The sequence below is a fragment of the Echiichthys vipera genome (assembly GCF_963691815.1).
Source record: "Echiichthys vipera genome assembly, chromosome: 19".
Taxonomy (NCBI): domain Eukaryota; kingdom Metazoa; phylum Chordata; class Actinopteri; order Perciformes; family Trachinidae; genus Echiichthys; species Echiichthys vipera.
In genome coordinates this window covers 25,876,147-25,892,851 of record NC_139844.1, presented here as the reverse complement: position 1 = coordinate 25,892,851, position 16,705 = coordinate 25,876,147, and the positions used below count along the sequence as shown (strand labels likewise).

Genomic DNA, 16,705 nt, shown 5'->3' with positions numbered 1-16,705 from the left:
ATTAATGTGTCCGACGAAAGGGAAACAGAGGAAACCAGAGGGCGGTTACTCCTCCGGCTGCTGCTCAACAAGCAGCTGCTCCTCATCCTCATCCTCCTCATCCTCATCATCCTCATCGGGGCCGTCGTTGATTATCAGAGAGAGATGAGTGATCTTTGACAGCTGGGCCTCTGAGGGAGGAAGGAACGGATGGAAAGTTACATGAAACTCTTCTCAGAGATCGGACACGACATCGTGTGACGGAAACACGTGTGAGCGACAGAGAAGAGGGAGAACTTTATACCCAAAGAGTAGATGGCGTCTCAGACCAGAGGAACGCCGTGGGCACGGTTCCTTCACATCTTCCATTTCTAAACCTTCAGACTTCTCACAGGATGTTTCAGTCAGTAATGAACATCTGAACACCAACTGTTCGATGCTTTTTATGTAAATAACTGGTTTTAAAATCCTACTTTTAACACGTATGTTAAACTCTGACTATGTATGTATGCCGTCATGTTGCCAAGTGATTACAGGACAGTTTTACATACAGCACGTATTAAAGGATAAAAGTCAGGAAAAGTCAAAAAATAAAAATATAATAAGCCCAAAAACTGCTTCAATCATTCACAGGAGAGTCCGTCTGAAGAGGTCATGGCTTCATTTCTTGTCCCGTTTCATGTGAAAGTTCTTTAACTCTGTTCTTCAAAATCACCTAAACTCATCTACTTCATATTAACATTAATAATATAATTAATTAATATTAATAGCACCTCTTACCAAAGCTGTCGTCAGCAGATGAGGACATTTGTTCCGTGAGCGCTTCGTCACTGAACTCCTGCAACATCAACAGATTCAGAAGTTTAGACTCTGAGTGCACGTGGATGTTAGTGGGTCTGTAATTCCACAGGATCCTGGTTTCCATCGGTGTTACAGGTAAAATATCAGAACTTTGATCCCTAAGTCTGTTCCCAAGGTTAAATCTTAACATTATTTAAATAAAAACGTGTGAGTATCACTTTCTTTAATAAGATCACAGCTGTGTTTGGAGTCGTGCGTTCTTGCTGCTCCTCAGCTCTAACTCTGTTGCTTTAGCCTGGAAAATATTTTCATATTCCTCCAATTTTATACTTTGCTCTGCACGCTGCTGCCGGACTGCTCCACGTTTCCTATTGGTCATATTCTGCAAACCCCGCCCCTTTTATGTGAACGCTCTCGTGGCTCGACAGAGAAACCCTGCGTTTAATACTGGATAACTGCGAAACCAGAGGTGATGGTGAACAACGTTTCATTATTGACCATTTCAAACGTTTTTTATTCAGAACAAAACAAACTGAACGTAGTTTATGTTTGAAACACAATCAGTTGCTTTAGCGTCATCTGAGCACTTCTGCATCACTGGAGAGAGTGGAAGCCTTGTGCCGGCCACACACACGGCCTATGAAGTGTAATGTGCCCTGCAAACACACTGACACCCAACTGAAACAACAAGTATCCAATACACACTCTGCGCCTAAGTAACACCAGGTAAAGCCATTGGATCTGCAGATACATGATTAGAATAAGTGCACTTTTACCTCCGGACACGCTCTGAGGTTTAACACCTTCAGTACCAAAGACATCCACACACATCGACATCAACTCTTTGGACTTATTAGAATTCATTCACCGACCAAAAGGCTTCGTCTCGTTCCCAGAATGCAAAGCGTTACCTCTCTTTGATCGGGTGATGCACGCACCTGCTGCTCACTCGCTTCCCCTTCAGCTTCTGAAACAAAGGAAATCTGTAAAATCAGGCTGAAGAAGTCAAGTCATGGAAATGGGTTTACTGTCAAACTGTCACGTCCTGGTGAAAACCCAAGATTAGTGTGAACATGATACATAAAAACAACGATGCAGAGCGGCCGTCAATAAAATATTAATTTCTAACTAAATCCCAGTGCATTGTTCATCCGTTCGTTACGTCCGATACCTCTGCAGACGTCTGACAGACAGATCTCTGCGACGCGACACGTCATCTCTTCCACCAGGTTATTCTGAAAAGAACAAAGACAGCGTTCACGCGTTAGTGATGGGATGTTCGGGTGTTGGGTTTTTGGTCGTGTGCTGATTATTACCAGCTCTGGACAGGGGACGGTGTCGGCCTGTGGTTCAGTGGCAGACGGCAGAGCTGCGAACACAAAGACAGGCGACACAAATGTCATGTAACGTCTTTGAACCTTCACCCAGACGGAGCAAAGAGGAATAGCTGTACAAGAGGCCCAACTCCTGCTGCAGAAAACATCCCCAAACCCTGACACTTCCTCCTCCAAATGTGACTGACTTCTTTACACACTTTGGGTTCAGTCTTTCCCCAGTCCTACGCCCAACATGATGTTTCCATCAGACCCAAATGAAGTGAACGTCCTCTCATCACTGAAGTCACTCTGGACCAGTTCTCCTCTGTCCACACATTTTTATTCTTTCTGCTGATGAGAGGTTTGGTCACTGCAGAGTAGGCTTTCAGTCCAAAAAGTCTTAAACGATGAGATTCTGTGCAGAGACAGATCCTTGACCTGTTCAGCACCGAACTGACAACTCCAGCTGCAGAGTTGAACCGATTCCCCACTGAGAGTCTTCTCATCATCCTGTCCTCTCGTGCACTTGCAAAGTAAACAGGACCGCTGCAGATAAATAGGGTGCGTCCGAATATTGAGTAACTTGTCACCAGATGCCAGATTAACACCAATAACTGGGAGGGATCTGAAAGTTCTCCAATTTTGCTCACTGATTTTTTCACAAAATAAAGGTTTTTGTTGCTAGTACAGCAGCGGTACAGCCACAGCAGATATTGAACAATAAATAACAACGTTTCAGAATAAATCAAGTATTAATACTTTGTTCTCTAATGTTGATCTCCACTGTGGAAACAAATGAGATAACAAACCAAAAAGCTCATCTTGGTGAAGAGCCGCGGCCTCATCTTCAGTCACTGCGTCGTTCTAAAAACACAACACGTCAATAATGTGAAGATTTAAGAGCCACGAATAACAAAGTCAGAGTGTGATTACATTGATATTCAAATATTCCTGTTTTCATCTGACAGAAATTGGGTTCTACCTCACCTTGTCACGCATGGTCTTGTCCTGTAGGAAGAAGTCCAAGTCAGGCTCTGAGGGCGTTTCTGTAAAGATACACAACCACACTCATCACACTACTGCACCTCCTCACACTGTTTAGTGTCAGAACACAAGACACTAACAAGAACACCGTTCATGGACCCGAGGAGAAGCTTTGGTCACCAGTGAGTAAGACACACTCTCTTAAATAATCACGTCTTAAAACACAAACCTGCACTTATTGTTGTTGACCATCCAAATGTGGTTTCATGCGTCTTGTGTTAGAAATTACTCACCGATTAATTGTTCACGAAAAAGCTCCCAACAAGGAAGCTGTGATTCCTTTTGGACCTAAGATTTAAAAACATCCACTTTAATGTAGAGAAAAACAGTTTCAGGCGCTCAGATGAACAGTGATGTCAGAAGTGGACAACTGGAGTTAAAAAGGGGTGAAAGACACTCAGAGCAGCAAAGTGCTCCGTACATCATGATTCTGTTGAACGGATGGAATTAGTGCTGTTGAAATGTAGATTATTCTGAATTATTTAAGTCATTTCATCAATTATTTGATTTCATTAGCGACCACCCTCCATCCAACAGTGGGCAGTTACTGTTTCGTCTGTCTTTTAAACGGTGATTTGTTGTAGTTACCTCTGAAAAGCTCCTTAACTTTACATAAGGTGTGTTTCCCCACCCTGAGCTGCGACTCCACACAGGCTAAAGCCCAGTTAAGTATAAATACAGTGCTTATACAAAGGTCTCACATAAGGAAACTCATCTTGATACTAATTACCGTTTCCTCTGCTGTCGTACTGCTGAGACAATCATCTCCTGCACTGGTGACTTTGCCGTCGTCACTTGGTTCGTTTGGATCTGCGGTGCAAAGGAAGAAAGCAAAACAGTGATAACGGTTCATACTGGGAAACAAGGCTGCACCCGCTGGGGATCAAACAACAGCTGTTACGTCAAGCTCAACATGGAGGCCTCAAAGTTCTTCCATAAGGAAGCTGATGAGTCATAGAGGTGTACTTTTCCTTTGTGCCGGGCTAAGGGTGTGCTAAAATAACACAGTGAGGCTTTCTTTCTCTCTTTGGAGCGAACAGTGAGGGATTTGAGTGGAACGGGTCAAACAGGAGAGAGCGAGCAGCGTAAATTCTCCCTGCTGACTTGCTCTACACATAAGGACAGTATTAGCTTTGCTACGTCGCTCAAATTCTAGTAGCTGCTACTGAACAAAACACAAAACAAACGTCTGATACCTGTAAACACATTTATCAAACAGGCCTCTTTATCAGCACAGGTCAGTGTCTGACCTGCACAGGTCACCTCTTCATCAGCACAGGTCACCTCTTCTTCATCACAGGTCACCTCTTCATCAGCACAGGTCACCTCTTCTTCATCACAGGTCACCTCTTCATCAGCACAGGTCAGTGTTTGACCTGCACAGGTCACCTCTTCATCGGCACAGGTCACCTCTTCATCAGCACAGGTCACCTCTTCATCAGCACAGGTCACCTCTTCATCAGCACAGGTCACCTCTTCATCAGCACAGGTCACCTCTTCATCAGCACAGGTCACCTCTTCATCAGCACAGGTCACCTCTTCATCAGCACAGGTCACCTCTTCATCAGCACAGGTCACCTCTTCTTCATCACAGGTCACCTCTTCATCAGCACAGGTCACCTCTTCATCAGCACAGGTCACCTCTTCATCGGCACAGGTCACCTCTTCATCGGCACAGGTCACCTCTTCATCAGCACAGGTCACCTCTTCATCGGCACAGGTCACCTCTTCTTCATCACAGGTCACCTCTTCATCAGCACAGGTCACTTCTTCATCAGCACAGGTCACTTCTTCATCAGCACAGGTCACCTCTTCTTCATCACAGGTCACCTCTTCATCAGCACAGGTCACCTCTTCATCAGCACAGGTCACCTCTTCATCATCACAGGTCAGCGTTTGACCTGCACAGGTCACCTCTTCATCATCACACGTTACCTCTTCATCAGCACAGGTCACCTCTTCATCAGCACAGGTCACCTCTTCTTCATCACAGGTCACCTCTTCATCAGCACAGGTCACCTCTTCATCAGCACAGGTCACTGTTTCATCAGCACAGGTCACTGTTTCATCGGCACAGGTCACCTCTTCATCAGCACAGGTCACCTCTTCATCAGCACAGGTCACCTCTTCTTCATCACAGGTCACCTCTTCATCAGCACAGGTCACCTCTTCATCGGCACAGGTCACCTCTTCATCGGCACAGGTCACCTCTTCATCGGCACAGGTCACCTCTTCATCAGCACAGGTCACCTCTTCATCAGCACAGGTAACCTCTTCATCGGCACAGGTCACCTCTTCATTGGCACAGGTCACCTCTTCATCAGCACACGTCACCTTCTGTGGATTCCAGACCTTTCCTAAATCTTGAGAGGAAGCTGTGCAGGTGTGTGGCTCGTGAGCTGCTGTGTCAGAGTCATCGTACAGGGCTGCAGATGCAAGGAGATTATTTAGATACACACTGATGTGTTGCCTAAAGGCTTCTGAGTGCTTCCATGTTTATGACAAATAGTAGATAGACCAAGTTTAACCAATTATTTAAATGGCTTCATTAGACTGAGAACGACCCACCGTACCACTGTGTTTTACACGACTTGATCAACTATTTGTTCCTAATATGGTTCATGTTGTTCTGCATGGTATTGGTATTTTAAACTACAAAAATCTCTGCCAACACAAGCGTTTTAGCTCTGTAGCCAAAATAATCTGAAAGGGTATATCTCATGACCCTTCACATGCACGAGTATGAGGCAGTAAAGGCGGCAGAAAACACAGATTGGGAGTCATTGCGAAAGGCGACATGTTAAAAGAGGTAAGGTGATCGGTATCCATCACCAGAGGAAGTCATGGCAAAAGGGAAAGGAGTACGTACGAGATGGATGGAATCACGGCCTGGCTAACTGATGAGTGACTAACAGAAGACCCAGTCAGGAAGCAAGGGCGTCTGTGTCATCGTTACGCAACCCTGGTGGTTTCAAACTTAAACAGTTTCAGCTGTCCAGGGGTCTGGTGTAGCGTGGACGGCGTAAACATGGCAAAAGATGCATTTTAAATCTAAAACATAGTAGTGTTGATGTAGCCTGAGTTCATACTATGAGTGTTGCATGGTTAGAATAAGAAACACTCACCAAATGCAGGAAGCACCAATTCAGTCTCATTCTGGGAGAAAACACAAGTAAAACCAAGGAATTAAAAAGGTGGTACAGCAGAAACAGAAATAAAGTTTGTTTGTTTTTTTGGTACAGTGTGGAGCGATATACGATAAAAGTGGAATTTCATGAACCTGCTTTAAGTCTTCAGAGCTGTTATCATGCGTCTCAGGCAGATCCACGACCTGCCCGACAGCGAAAGCTTCACGGCAAATCTTTAAAAGAACAAAACACCAAAATTACATTTTGTCGAGTCTATCTGTAATCAAGTCAGCGGTGAAACATCACACCTACTATTCAATGACAAGCAATTTACCATTTTCACTGTCGTCGTGCTGGTAAGAGAGTGAGCCCTTGCAGCGGTAACTTCATCTCTTTGCTCAGTTGGAACTGGAAATGCAAAGAAATAAAAACAACACATATAAAATGATTAACTTCCCTCAAACACTGAACATGGCTTAACAGCTGACCATCAGTTGTGAGTTGACCAAAACTTTACTAGTAAATTAAATTTTACTAAGGCTGCCCCCAAATAGTCGACCAAGCACTGGCCGACCAAAAGTTCATCAGCAATTTTATTAGTCGTTTGGTCGCAGGAAAAACAAAAATTTGGAGCTGTTTCGTGTCAAAATTAAGTGAAAATCTGTGGGTTTAAAAGGCTGAATGGCTTTTAATTTGAAGGGCCAGATACAGGAAGTCGTGACACTCACTCACTGTCAGTGTTTTTTTTAAACAACAGCTCCCTGCTCTACATCGCGGTTAGACAGTTAGACAGTTAACAGCCAATCATGTCGGGAAAAATGTCTAAAATATGGGATCACTTTGAAAAAGGATGACCCCAAGAAGTCACATGTATCACTTGTCCACGATGAACATTACCTTCAAGTCACGTTAGCCTAGCTACCAGCCCATGTCGGCCCGTTCCGACAGTCTCCTTGCTGATTTTTTTCTGACACATTCAGAATTAGAATCTGAAATAATTTGTCGGTGTCATTAACAGGCGGCAGACTTACAGCGCGGCTGTGTGCACTTGTAAAATTAAAGTTATTAATTATGTTGAATTAAGTTGTTCAATAACTGATATATACCGTATATGCGCGCCGATTGGTCGACGACTCGCTCTAAATGATAACCACTGGTCGACCAAGGATTGTTTACTGTTAATTTTACCCTTTTTTGGTTACACTGTTACTTTCCATATTAACATGATTTCCATACAACTTTTTACTGTTAGCTGCTTATTCAATGGGCGGAAAATGCCCCATATTGTTAACTTATGAAAATAAAATAAATGAATGTGTTGCTTACCAGAAAACTCCATGATGTTAGAGCTGATTTCCGTGCTGCAGGTATTAACCTCTCCAAGCAGAGACTCATCAGTGGGGTCTTCATCCATTGGAGAATTTAAGTCATCTGTCCCAATAATGTCCATCACTGAAAACTCTTCGTCAGTGTCTTTGTCTGTTTCCACTCTACTCAAAATTTGATCACCTTTGTCATCGCTTGATGGTAACAGTGTTTCATTGATGCCACTATCGCATAGAAAGCTTTCTGTGTGGGAGTCACCGAGCTCACCAGTGCTCCTCTCGTCAGGGAAGTCCCTCTGAGGGTAAGTGCATGCAGCGCCAGTATGCATTTCTTGGCCTTCGGGGTACTCTAGTTGATCCTCAGGTGGTAGAGTCTCTTCCACAGTTGAGTCACATTGCAGCGGCGTTTCATTTGAAGTGGTCAGTCCAACTGCATCAGGTTCGTTTTCCGCCGTGGAGCTCTTCCACCAGGTTTTCAGTGCCTCATTTATCACCTGGCCCTCATGTTCCATCAGCACAAGGTATTTGATTTTCCCTTCTTCTCTTGTTACTCTGGTGACAGTCAGCTGTAACGCTTTTTCTGTTGTAAGTGCTGAGAACATATCTACTGCACCACTGTCCCAGGATCCATTTGAAGTATCAAAGCCTTCAAGCTCGCACAAAAAGGCCTGTGGAGGAGTTTGCATCAGGCTGGGGGGCATTGCCCTCACATCTTTTACACTGACTTGGGATTCGTTTCCATAGTCCACAAAGAGAACAGACATCTTATCTCCATCTTTGTCAATGACCTCTGCTCGGTACCAAAGACAGTCGTCTGAAAAGAGAGCAATACATGGGTTGCCAGGGGAGAGAGACCCTGGGTCAATACGTTCTTGATCGCCTGCTTCCCCCACTTTGGAGACATTTGACGTTATCTTATCGAGCTCGTCTGAGTCTGCACGCTGACACCAAAAGGTCTGAGCATCATTTATATTTGAGATGTAGACCTCTAATTTTTGTCCCTCTAAAAACTCTTGTTCTTGGTAAAAAAGAGGGCAGAGGTTATGTAGCACTTTCTCTGGGTTCTTCGGCACGTTCCTGATGTCAGAGCTCTGGGCAGGTGTTTCCTCAACTCGTTCAAGTTTTTCTGGGGCCAATTCAGAGCCATCAGTAGAGCATCTAGTAGGTACTTTACACATGACAGCCACACCACTGTCTTCAAGACTGACTTCCCACACAGATCCTAACTGCCTCATAAACCGGCACTTGAGCACCTTTTCTCCACCATCACCGATGTCATCTTTGAAAAGTGACACCACTTCTGGGTCAAGCACTTCCTCTTTTGTGAGACCTGCAGCCTCGCTCAGCATACAGTGTGTGCTGTACAGGGGAAGTTGCAAGAAAGTCTTATGGAGTTGGCCAATCTTTGAAATTGGCATCATTGCTGTATTTCCAAAATCAACAAACTCAGCAAGAGCCATCGTTTTGCCGTGGATCTCTCTTACAACTGCTCGATACCACGAGGAATCATCCGCAAACTCTGCTTGAACAAGGTCACCTGGGTGCACTTCTTTGACACTGTTCGTTTGGGGGGTCGATTGGGGATCATTTAGTTTTTCCACAAGGGAGAATATTTCATCCTCTTCTCTGACAAGTTGCACATAGAAACTCAATGGGCTGTTGCAGTGAGAGACGTAAACATCTGCTTCCATACCTGATGTGATAACTTTTGCTGGCAGGTCTAGAAGTTTAGGGTATTTTTCAGCATTGCTTTGTTTCTGAGATTCTGTGTCAGCTGAGTCGGCCTTGATGAGCTGTTTAGTTTCTGTAGGAAGAGGTTCTTTTCTTGGTTTGATATAGGCACCTGCCGGCTCAGAACCGTTTCCTGAATTACTTGGTGTCCTGGCACATGATTGCTTTTGGTGTGGAGGTCTGTACAGCTCTAACGGAGCAGCTCTGATCTTCTGACCATTTTTACAAACATTGCGTGAAGGCTGTGATGCAGACTGCAGATTAATGTCAGTGTCTCTCATTTGATGTGCTAATTTTGGGGTGGAGACATTTTTCTTGATGGTCAGAGTGTGGTTTTCTGTTTCGGCAAGTGGTTTTGGGACAACTTTTGGTGTCTTTTGTGCATTTGCTGAAGTCCCAAGTGCTCCCCGGTAGACAACCTTCTCTTCTGTGTGCATCTCAATCTGAAACATCTTCTTGATCTTTGAATTAACCTGAGTGTTTCCTTGGTACAGCTCAACCAGCAGTTTACCATCAGGTTCTCGAGCCACTATGAGTGCTCGGAATTTACATTCTGTCGAACTTCTCTCAAACCAGCTGTTCATCTCAGAGGGAACATTGGCAGGGACATCAGAGAGACTGCACACAACAGCCTGCACAGGCACAGACATGATGTCAGTAGCCTCTCTGGGAACCGGAAGCAAGTCGGATTTTTGGACCTCAATAGTGTCACCATAGTCCACAAAGTGAACCAAAATCACTGGTTTTGTGGCCTTGATCTGTCCCCTGTACCACTGTCCATCAGTGTACTTCGCAAAGCACAAAGTTCCAAAGACTGTTGGGAGCTTTACATTCTCCAGCTGATGACAGAGATTGCTCACTTTGATCTTGAGATCTTTTATCACGTCAGCATTCCTCTCAAGCTGGCAGTAGAACTGACTGACATTGTTCACACATGTCACTGTGACCTGTTCCTCTGTTCCAGTTTTGACATTGTGTGTTGAGTAGTAGTATGTGTTCAGATTGAAAGATGGCCCAGCAGTTTTCTTGGGAGGTGCATTTTTGACTAGCTGGACCAGATTGGTGCAGATACTCTCAAAGGGAGTTTCTAGATCCACGATGTTGAAAACAATCTTCTGCTTACTGTACATGACAGCATATATGGTGCACTTCAAAATCACCAAGTTCAATGCAGCAGTTTCCACAAAGCTGTGAAACCTTGCAACTGCTTCTTCATTCCACTCATTTATGGCAGACGTGGGGTCAACAGGGTTTAACAGACTGCATCGAAAAGCCTGGCCATACAGAGAGAGGAATTTTGGGCTGATCCGCCTCAGGTCATAGATGGAGACTGTATGTGTCTGGCCATAGTCAACAAACAACACATCCACATCAGGCGTTTCATGTTTGTGAATTACTAGGGCCCTGTACCACATTTTATTATCAGGGTGGCGAGAAACACAAGCTGTTCCCACAAGGGGCTGAAAGTCACTGCCTGCATAATAAGCCTGCATGTCATGCATGAGCACTGTCAAGTGCCCTGCATTTTGTACTAGTTGGCACCAGAAATCATTTGGGCTTTCAATGTAGGACACACAGACATCAAGGACACTTCCGATTGGAAACATGTGCTCCTTGAATATAGGAATTCTTCTCTCATTACTTGCAAGGTCAACTGTGGTTAGGGTCTGGAGAGACATACATTTGTTCCCGTTTTCAGTAAGCCTGGCATCTGGAAGCTGTGGCAGAATCACAGGTTTCACGGTCCTCTTGGCTTTCGGTTGTCTTGGTGTCTCAACCCTTTCAGCAAGGCCAGAACGACACATCAGTGTGCTTAGATCTTTTTCTCCTTGTGCTTCAGGATCTGTTAGTTGGACAACATAGCCCTTATCATATTTTGCTGTCACGTGTACAGTTAGTTCTTTATCCGTGACTGCTTTGATGAAAAACTCACAGGCTCTTTGACTCCATTTCTCATCTTTCGGCTTGACACCAGCCAGGGTGCATTTCAGTGAAAGACATGGCAGTTTTTTGAACTCATCTGGGAGGGTCCTGATGTTACTTCTGTCAACCACTTCGGTGTTTCCATAATCAACGAAGCACACCTTGGTTTTTCTCTCTCCAACTTCAGATACAGTTGCTCTATAGAACTCACCATCTTCAGCCTTGGCAGCACAGAAGAGCCCAACAGTTGGATTTATCACTGCATCGGCATTCAATGAATCTTTGTAAAGATGGTACATTTTACCCATCAGTTCATCCAACTCACTTGTATAGTTCTGTGTTTGGATCCAAAACTCTGATGGGTCAGATACATGCTGAACAAGTGCCACATGTAAGGAGTTGAGAGGGAGAACTTCAGCTGACAACTCTGATATTCCTTTCCTTTCTTTTCCCTCTACAGCCTTTCCAGGATTAAACACGTTTTTTTTAATCGTTTCGTGCTGAGTTGGATGCTGGAGGCTGTGTGCGGGGCTATGCATGGCATAATCACTCTGCAGGAAGAAGCCTTCAATAGAGCCAAACAATGTGTTTATGTTTGTGTTATCATCCCCATAGAGAGTGACATAGTGAACACCCTCAGAGATGCTTTGGTACTCAAATTTGGCAATCACTGTCTTGTGCAGAAGAAGGGTCCTGAGATGGTCAATCTGGTTGGTTGTCCATCCAACTCCTTTGTCAATGATCCCATGGAGGGAACAGATGTAAGTCACAACGGGCATTCTGAAGAACTCTGCAGCCAGTGGTCTTATATTCTCCACTTGAACAAACTGTTTTTTTCCATAGTCAACGTTCAACACTTCCACCACGTTTTTAGTTGGGTATACCTGTTGTAGAACAGAGCGGTGCCACCTGCCATCACTTCCTCTTGCAGCACACGGAAACCCAATCATTTCTGGACCTACAATGCAATTGGTCATTCTGCCCTCGCAGCACTGCGTAATTTGCCCCGACAGCTTCTTCAACTCTAGAGAGAAGACCTTCAACTGGCAAAAAATCCGCTGCGGATTAGTCACTTCTGTGACTACGACCGTCTCCACAGTTCCTGCTGGCAGCTCTGGGTACATGAAGAGCTCTTTCTTGTGAAGTAGCTCACCTGCTCCCATGGAGATCTTAGTCTCTGGAGACACTTCAGCTCCACTATGGGACTGCAGTGACATCAGAACAAAGTCCTGAAACCCATTTGGAGACAGCTTCTTAGCAATTCCCATCTCATACATTTGTTTGGATATGCAAGGGATGTGCAGGAGAAATGTTCTGTGTGCCACGAGTACATCTTGCACATGTGCTCTCACAGACTTCCCAGTGAGAGATTTCAGAAAATCAAGAGCCACTGGAGACCATCTGCTCTCAGGTGAGAGTGGTAACACGTTAGCTAGCACACAAAATTCCACCTCGGGTGGCAGGTGGAAGTGCTTCTTCTTACCCCATGCGAGATGACTTATGGTGGTGCTATACGTTATCCCTTTGTCAAAGAGGAACACATTGTATTTTGAGTCATTTTTGGAGACTATGCGAGACCTGTGCCAAGTACCATCTATCTGAACCAAGCACTGGTCACCAGGATTCCCTTCAAACTCTTGAAATGTGTTTCCAGGAGATTGAAGGTCTATGGCAAGGCACTGATAATCTGCTGTCCTGTCCTGGTTAAATGTTCCCCAGAACTCCACAAGATCACCAAGGGGATGCAAGTGGACCCTTGTTATGGCAATGTCTACATCTGACCCTCGTAAAGGTAGTCCTGGGATTGAAGACATTTTGGCAGTTTCATGAATTTCAGCTACCCATGATTTTCATCATCAACACAGCCGTATGAGCACTAGACGTTATCTGCAAAACATACGCACATAAAACACACACACACACACACACACACACACACACACACACACACACACACACACACACACACACACACACACACACACACACACACACACACACACACACACACACACACACACACACACACACACACACACACACACACACACACACACACACACACACACACACACACACACACACACACACACACACACACACACAAATATTAAACCCCACTCACTCTTCATGTGAAAAGTTAGAGAACAAGTTATTAATACTTGATTTATTCGGAAATGTTGTTCTTTATTGTTCAGAATTTGATAGGATATCAGCTGTGGCTATACCACTTTTGTACTAGCATGTTGTTTTTTTTAAATAAATACCCAAGGCAACAAAAACCTTTATTTTGTGAAGAAAAATCAGTGAGGGAAAACATGAGACCACTTTCACTTTGCAAAATGGCAAGCCGCTCTAAGGAGACTGAAACCCTGAGACAGCTGGTAGTCCAGATAAAGGCAAAAGGGACGACTTTAATGCAGGGGTGTCAAACTGCTCCAGTAAAGGGCCGCTGTGGCTGCAGGTTTTCATTCAAACCAATCAAAAACACACCTGGTCCAACAAATCAACTGTGTGAAGACGTTCAGGTGATTGAGTAAGTCGAGTCAGGTGTGTTTTTGCTTGGTTGGATTGAAAACCTGCAGCCACAGCGACTCTTTACTGGATCACTTTGACACCCCTGCATTAAAGTGTCTGATTAAACACCGACTGGCACGCTAACAAAAGAACATTCAGGCGACAACGCTGCAGTGGAAACACAGGAAAACCACCATTCTTTAATTAATTAATTCATTCCCGAATTATTTTTTTTTGTCATTGCATCACCTGGAAGTCCTTTCAATAAGTCCATGAGTTTTACACTTAAGCTCATCAGATGTATAAAACTATTTTACAAAAATGTTAAAAATTATCTTACGACTAAGGAAAACATACATTTTATCCTCTGTCACAGTGGCCGCTAAGGGCGCACTAGAATGAAGCCGATAACATCAGAGGAATGCACACATGCACTGGTCCAGTGCATGCTGCCACAATGCCAAAATACTCACTGTATCTGTTGTTGTTTGATGTTCACAGGAGACGACAGATCTCAGAGCAGATGCAGTGGGAGATCTGAAAACAGGCCCAAAGCACATGTAAAAAAACACAAACTTGCATTCACACTGATCATCAAGTGCATGCTCTTTAATACTGAGAAGCAGAGATTAGGAAGACGGGGATTACACTTTTAAAATGTTCTGACTGTAGATAAATGATGAGCACCAGCCAATTACAGTAAATGTTATCATCTACGTCACTGAGTGAGTGATAGAGCAACAACACTGGTCAGAGTGAGAGACGAGACGAGTTTCTCCAGAGGCCGTTGTTCTTTCAAAATGAATCGACACAAACCCTCCTGATCAGTGTTGCGAGTAACGGCATTTAAGTATAACAGCGTTACTCAGTAATCTAACTTGTTACTGTTTCCTTTGTGACAGCGCTGTTACCGTTACTGAACGTTAAATGCGGTTCGTTACTATGAATTGATTGAATCAAGTGCGTAATTTGAATGCAACCCTGGCTACACACACACACACACACACACACACACACACACACACACACACACACACACACACACACACACACACACACACACACACACACACACACACACACACACACACACACACACACACACACACACACACACACACACACACACACACACACACACACACACACACACACACACACACACACACACACACACACACTTTGTTGTTTGCAGGGTAGGATGAGTGTATGGATGGGTAGATGAAGATCTTGGAGCTATAGTTCAATATTTAAAAGCACTTCATGTTGTTTAACTGTTTACTTTGTTTAATGAAGAAAATACCTGAAATACAGCAGCCTGTGTCTCGTCTCAGGTTGTGAGAGTTTGATTCATTTAATTTGCATCAGTTACTGTAAACACACTTTAAATTGTTTAACTGTTTACTTTTGAAGAAAATACTCAAAGAAAGACGACCAGAAAAAACATTAAAAGAATCATAAAAAAATATATTATTCAAAAATAAGCCATGTAACGCATAAGAAATATTGGTCTTGATGTTGCACAAGTGGTTTAACATCGCTAGGTATAAAGATAAGGAAGCATAATAGATTTAATTTCTGCTAAAAATCATCAGAAAATCCTTAAATCTTAAAAAAAAAAGTAAGAAAATCATAAAAAATTGTAAACAAATCATAAAAAATATGTTATTCAAAAACAAGCCTTATGATACATGAGGAATATTAGTCTTTATGTTGCACAAGTGGTTTAAAAATCCTAGGTCAAAATATAAGGGAGCATAATAGATTTAAGTTTAGCAAAAAATCATGAAACAAAATCATTAAAAAAATCATAAAATATATATGATTCAAATATAAGTCTTGTGGTAAAGTAGGAATATTAATCTTTATGTTGCAGGAGTGGATTGACATCTCCAGATTAAAAGATAAGGAATCATAATAGATTTAAGTTTAGCGACAATCATTAAATAATTTAAAAAATAATTTAAAAAATCATAAAAAAGAATATATGATTCAAAAACAATATTTGTGATACATGAGGAATATTAGTCTTTATGTTGCACAAGTGGTTTTGACACCCTTGCATTAAAGTGTCTGATTAAACACCGACTGGCACGCTAACAGAAGAACATTCAGGCAACAACGCTGCAGTGGAAACACAGGAAAACCAGGATGGTTTGACATCTTAATAAGAAAGGGAGCATAATAGAGTTAAGTTAGGCAAAAAAATCATAAAAAATATATATTGTGTAAAAAATAAGCCTTGTGATACATGAGGATTATTATTCCTTATGGATTATAAGTGGTTTGACATCGCCAGGCTTAAAGATAAGGAAGCATAATAGGGTTAAGTTTAGAAAAAATCATAAAAAATCATTTCAAAAATCATAAAAAATCGTAAAGAAATTATAAAGAATATATTATTCAAAAACCAGCCTTGTGATACATGAGGAATGTTAGTCCTTCTGTTGCACAAGTGATTTAACATCTCCAGGTTAAAAATAATTTTAAAAAATCATAAAATAAATATATATTATTTAAAAACAAGCCTTGTGATACATGAGGAATGTTAGTTCTTCTGTTGCACAAGTGGTTTAACATCTCCAGGTTAAAAATAATTTAAAAAAATCATAAAATAAATATATATTATTCAAACACAAGCCTTGTGATACATGAGGAATATTAGTCTTTGTATTTGTTGCAAAAGTGGTTTGACACAGTTAAATGAACACTAGTATTTTTCTGAATATTAAATAAATGTTAAATATCAAAGGGACTTATTGCTGCTCATGTTCTGGAGGTTTTTTTGACGGCTCTGAACCAGAACCGTCCCCAGATTTAGCCTCAGATATCGGGTTAACTAACATTAGCTTACCGCCTCACCCGAGTTAGCAACGGCCGGTGAAACAGCCGTTACATGTGCTGCCGTTACCGGCTAACCGCCCCTCAGGGTTAAGTTTGT

General features: G+C 42.9%; 1 protein-coding gene across 1 annotated transcript; it reads right to left on the bottom strand.

Moving 5' to 3' along the window:
* Positions 1 to 45: 45 nt before the first annotated feature.
* Positions 46 to 13,061, bottom strand: tdrd6a (tudor domain containing 6a; the record flags this gene model as incomplete). The annotated part of the gene is made up of 10 exons (XM_083933956.1): positions 46 to 170; positions 760 to 817; positions 1,692 to 1,747; positions 1,952 to 2,015; positions 2,097 to 2,149; positions 2,906 to 2,960; positions 3,084 to 3,142; positions 3,891 to 3,950; positions 4,391 to 5,566; positions 7,595 to 13,061. 10 exons carry the CDS (start codon positions 13,059 to 13,061, stop codon positions 46 to 48), a joined length of 7,173 nt encoding a protein of 2,390 aa, XP_083790082.1.
* Between the last annotated feature and the right edge of the window lie 3,644 nt (positions 13,062 to 16,705).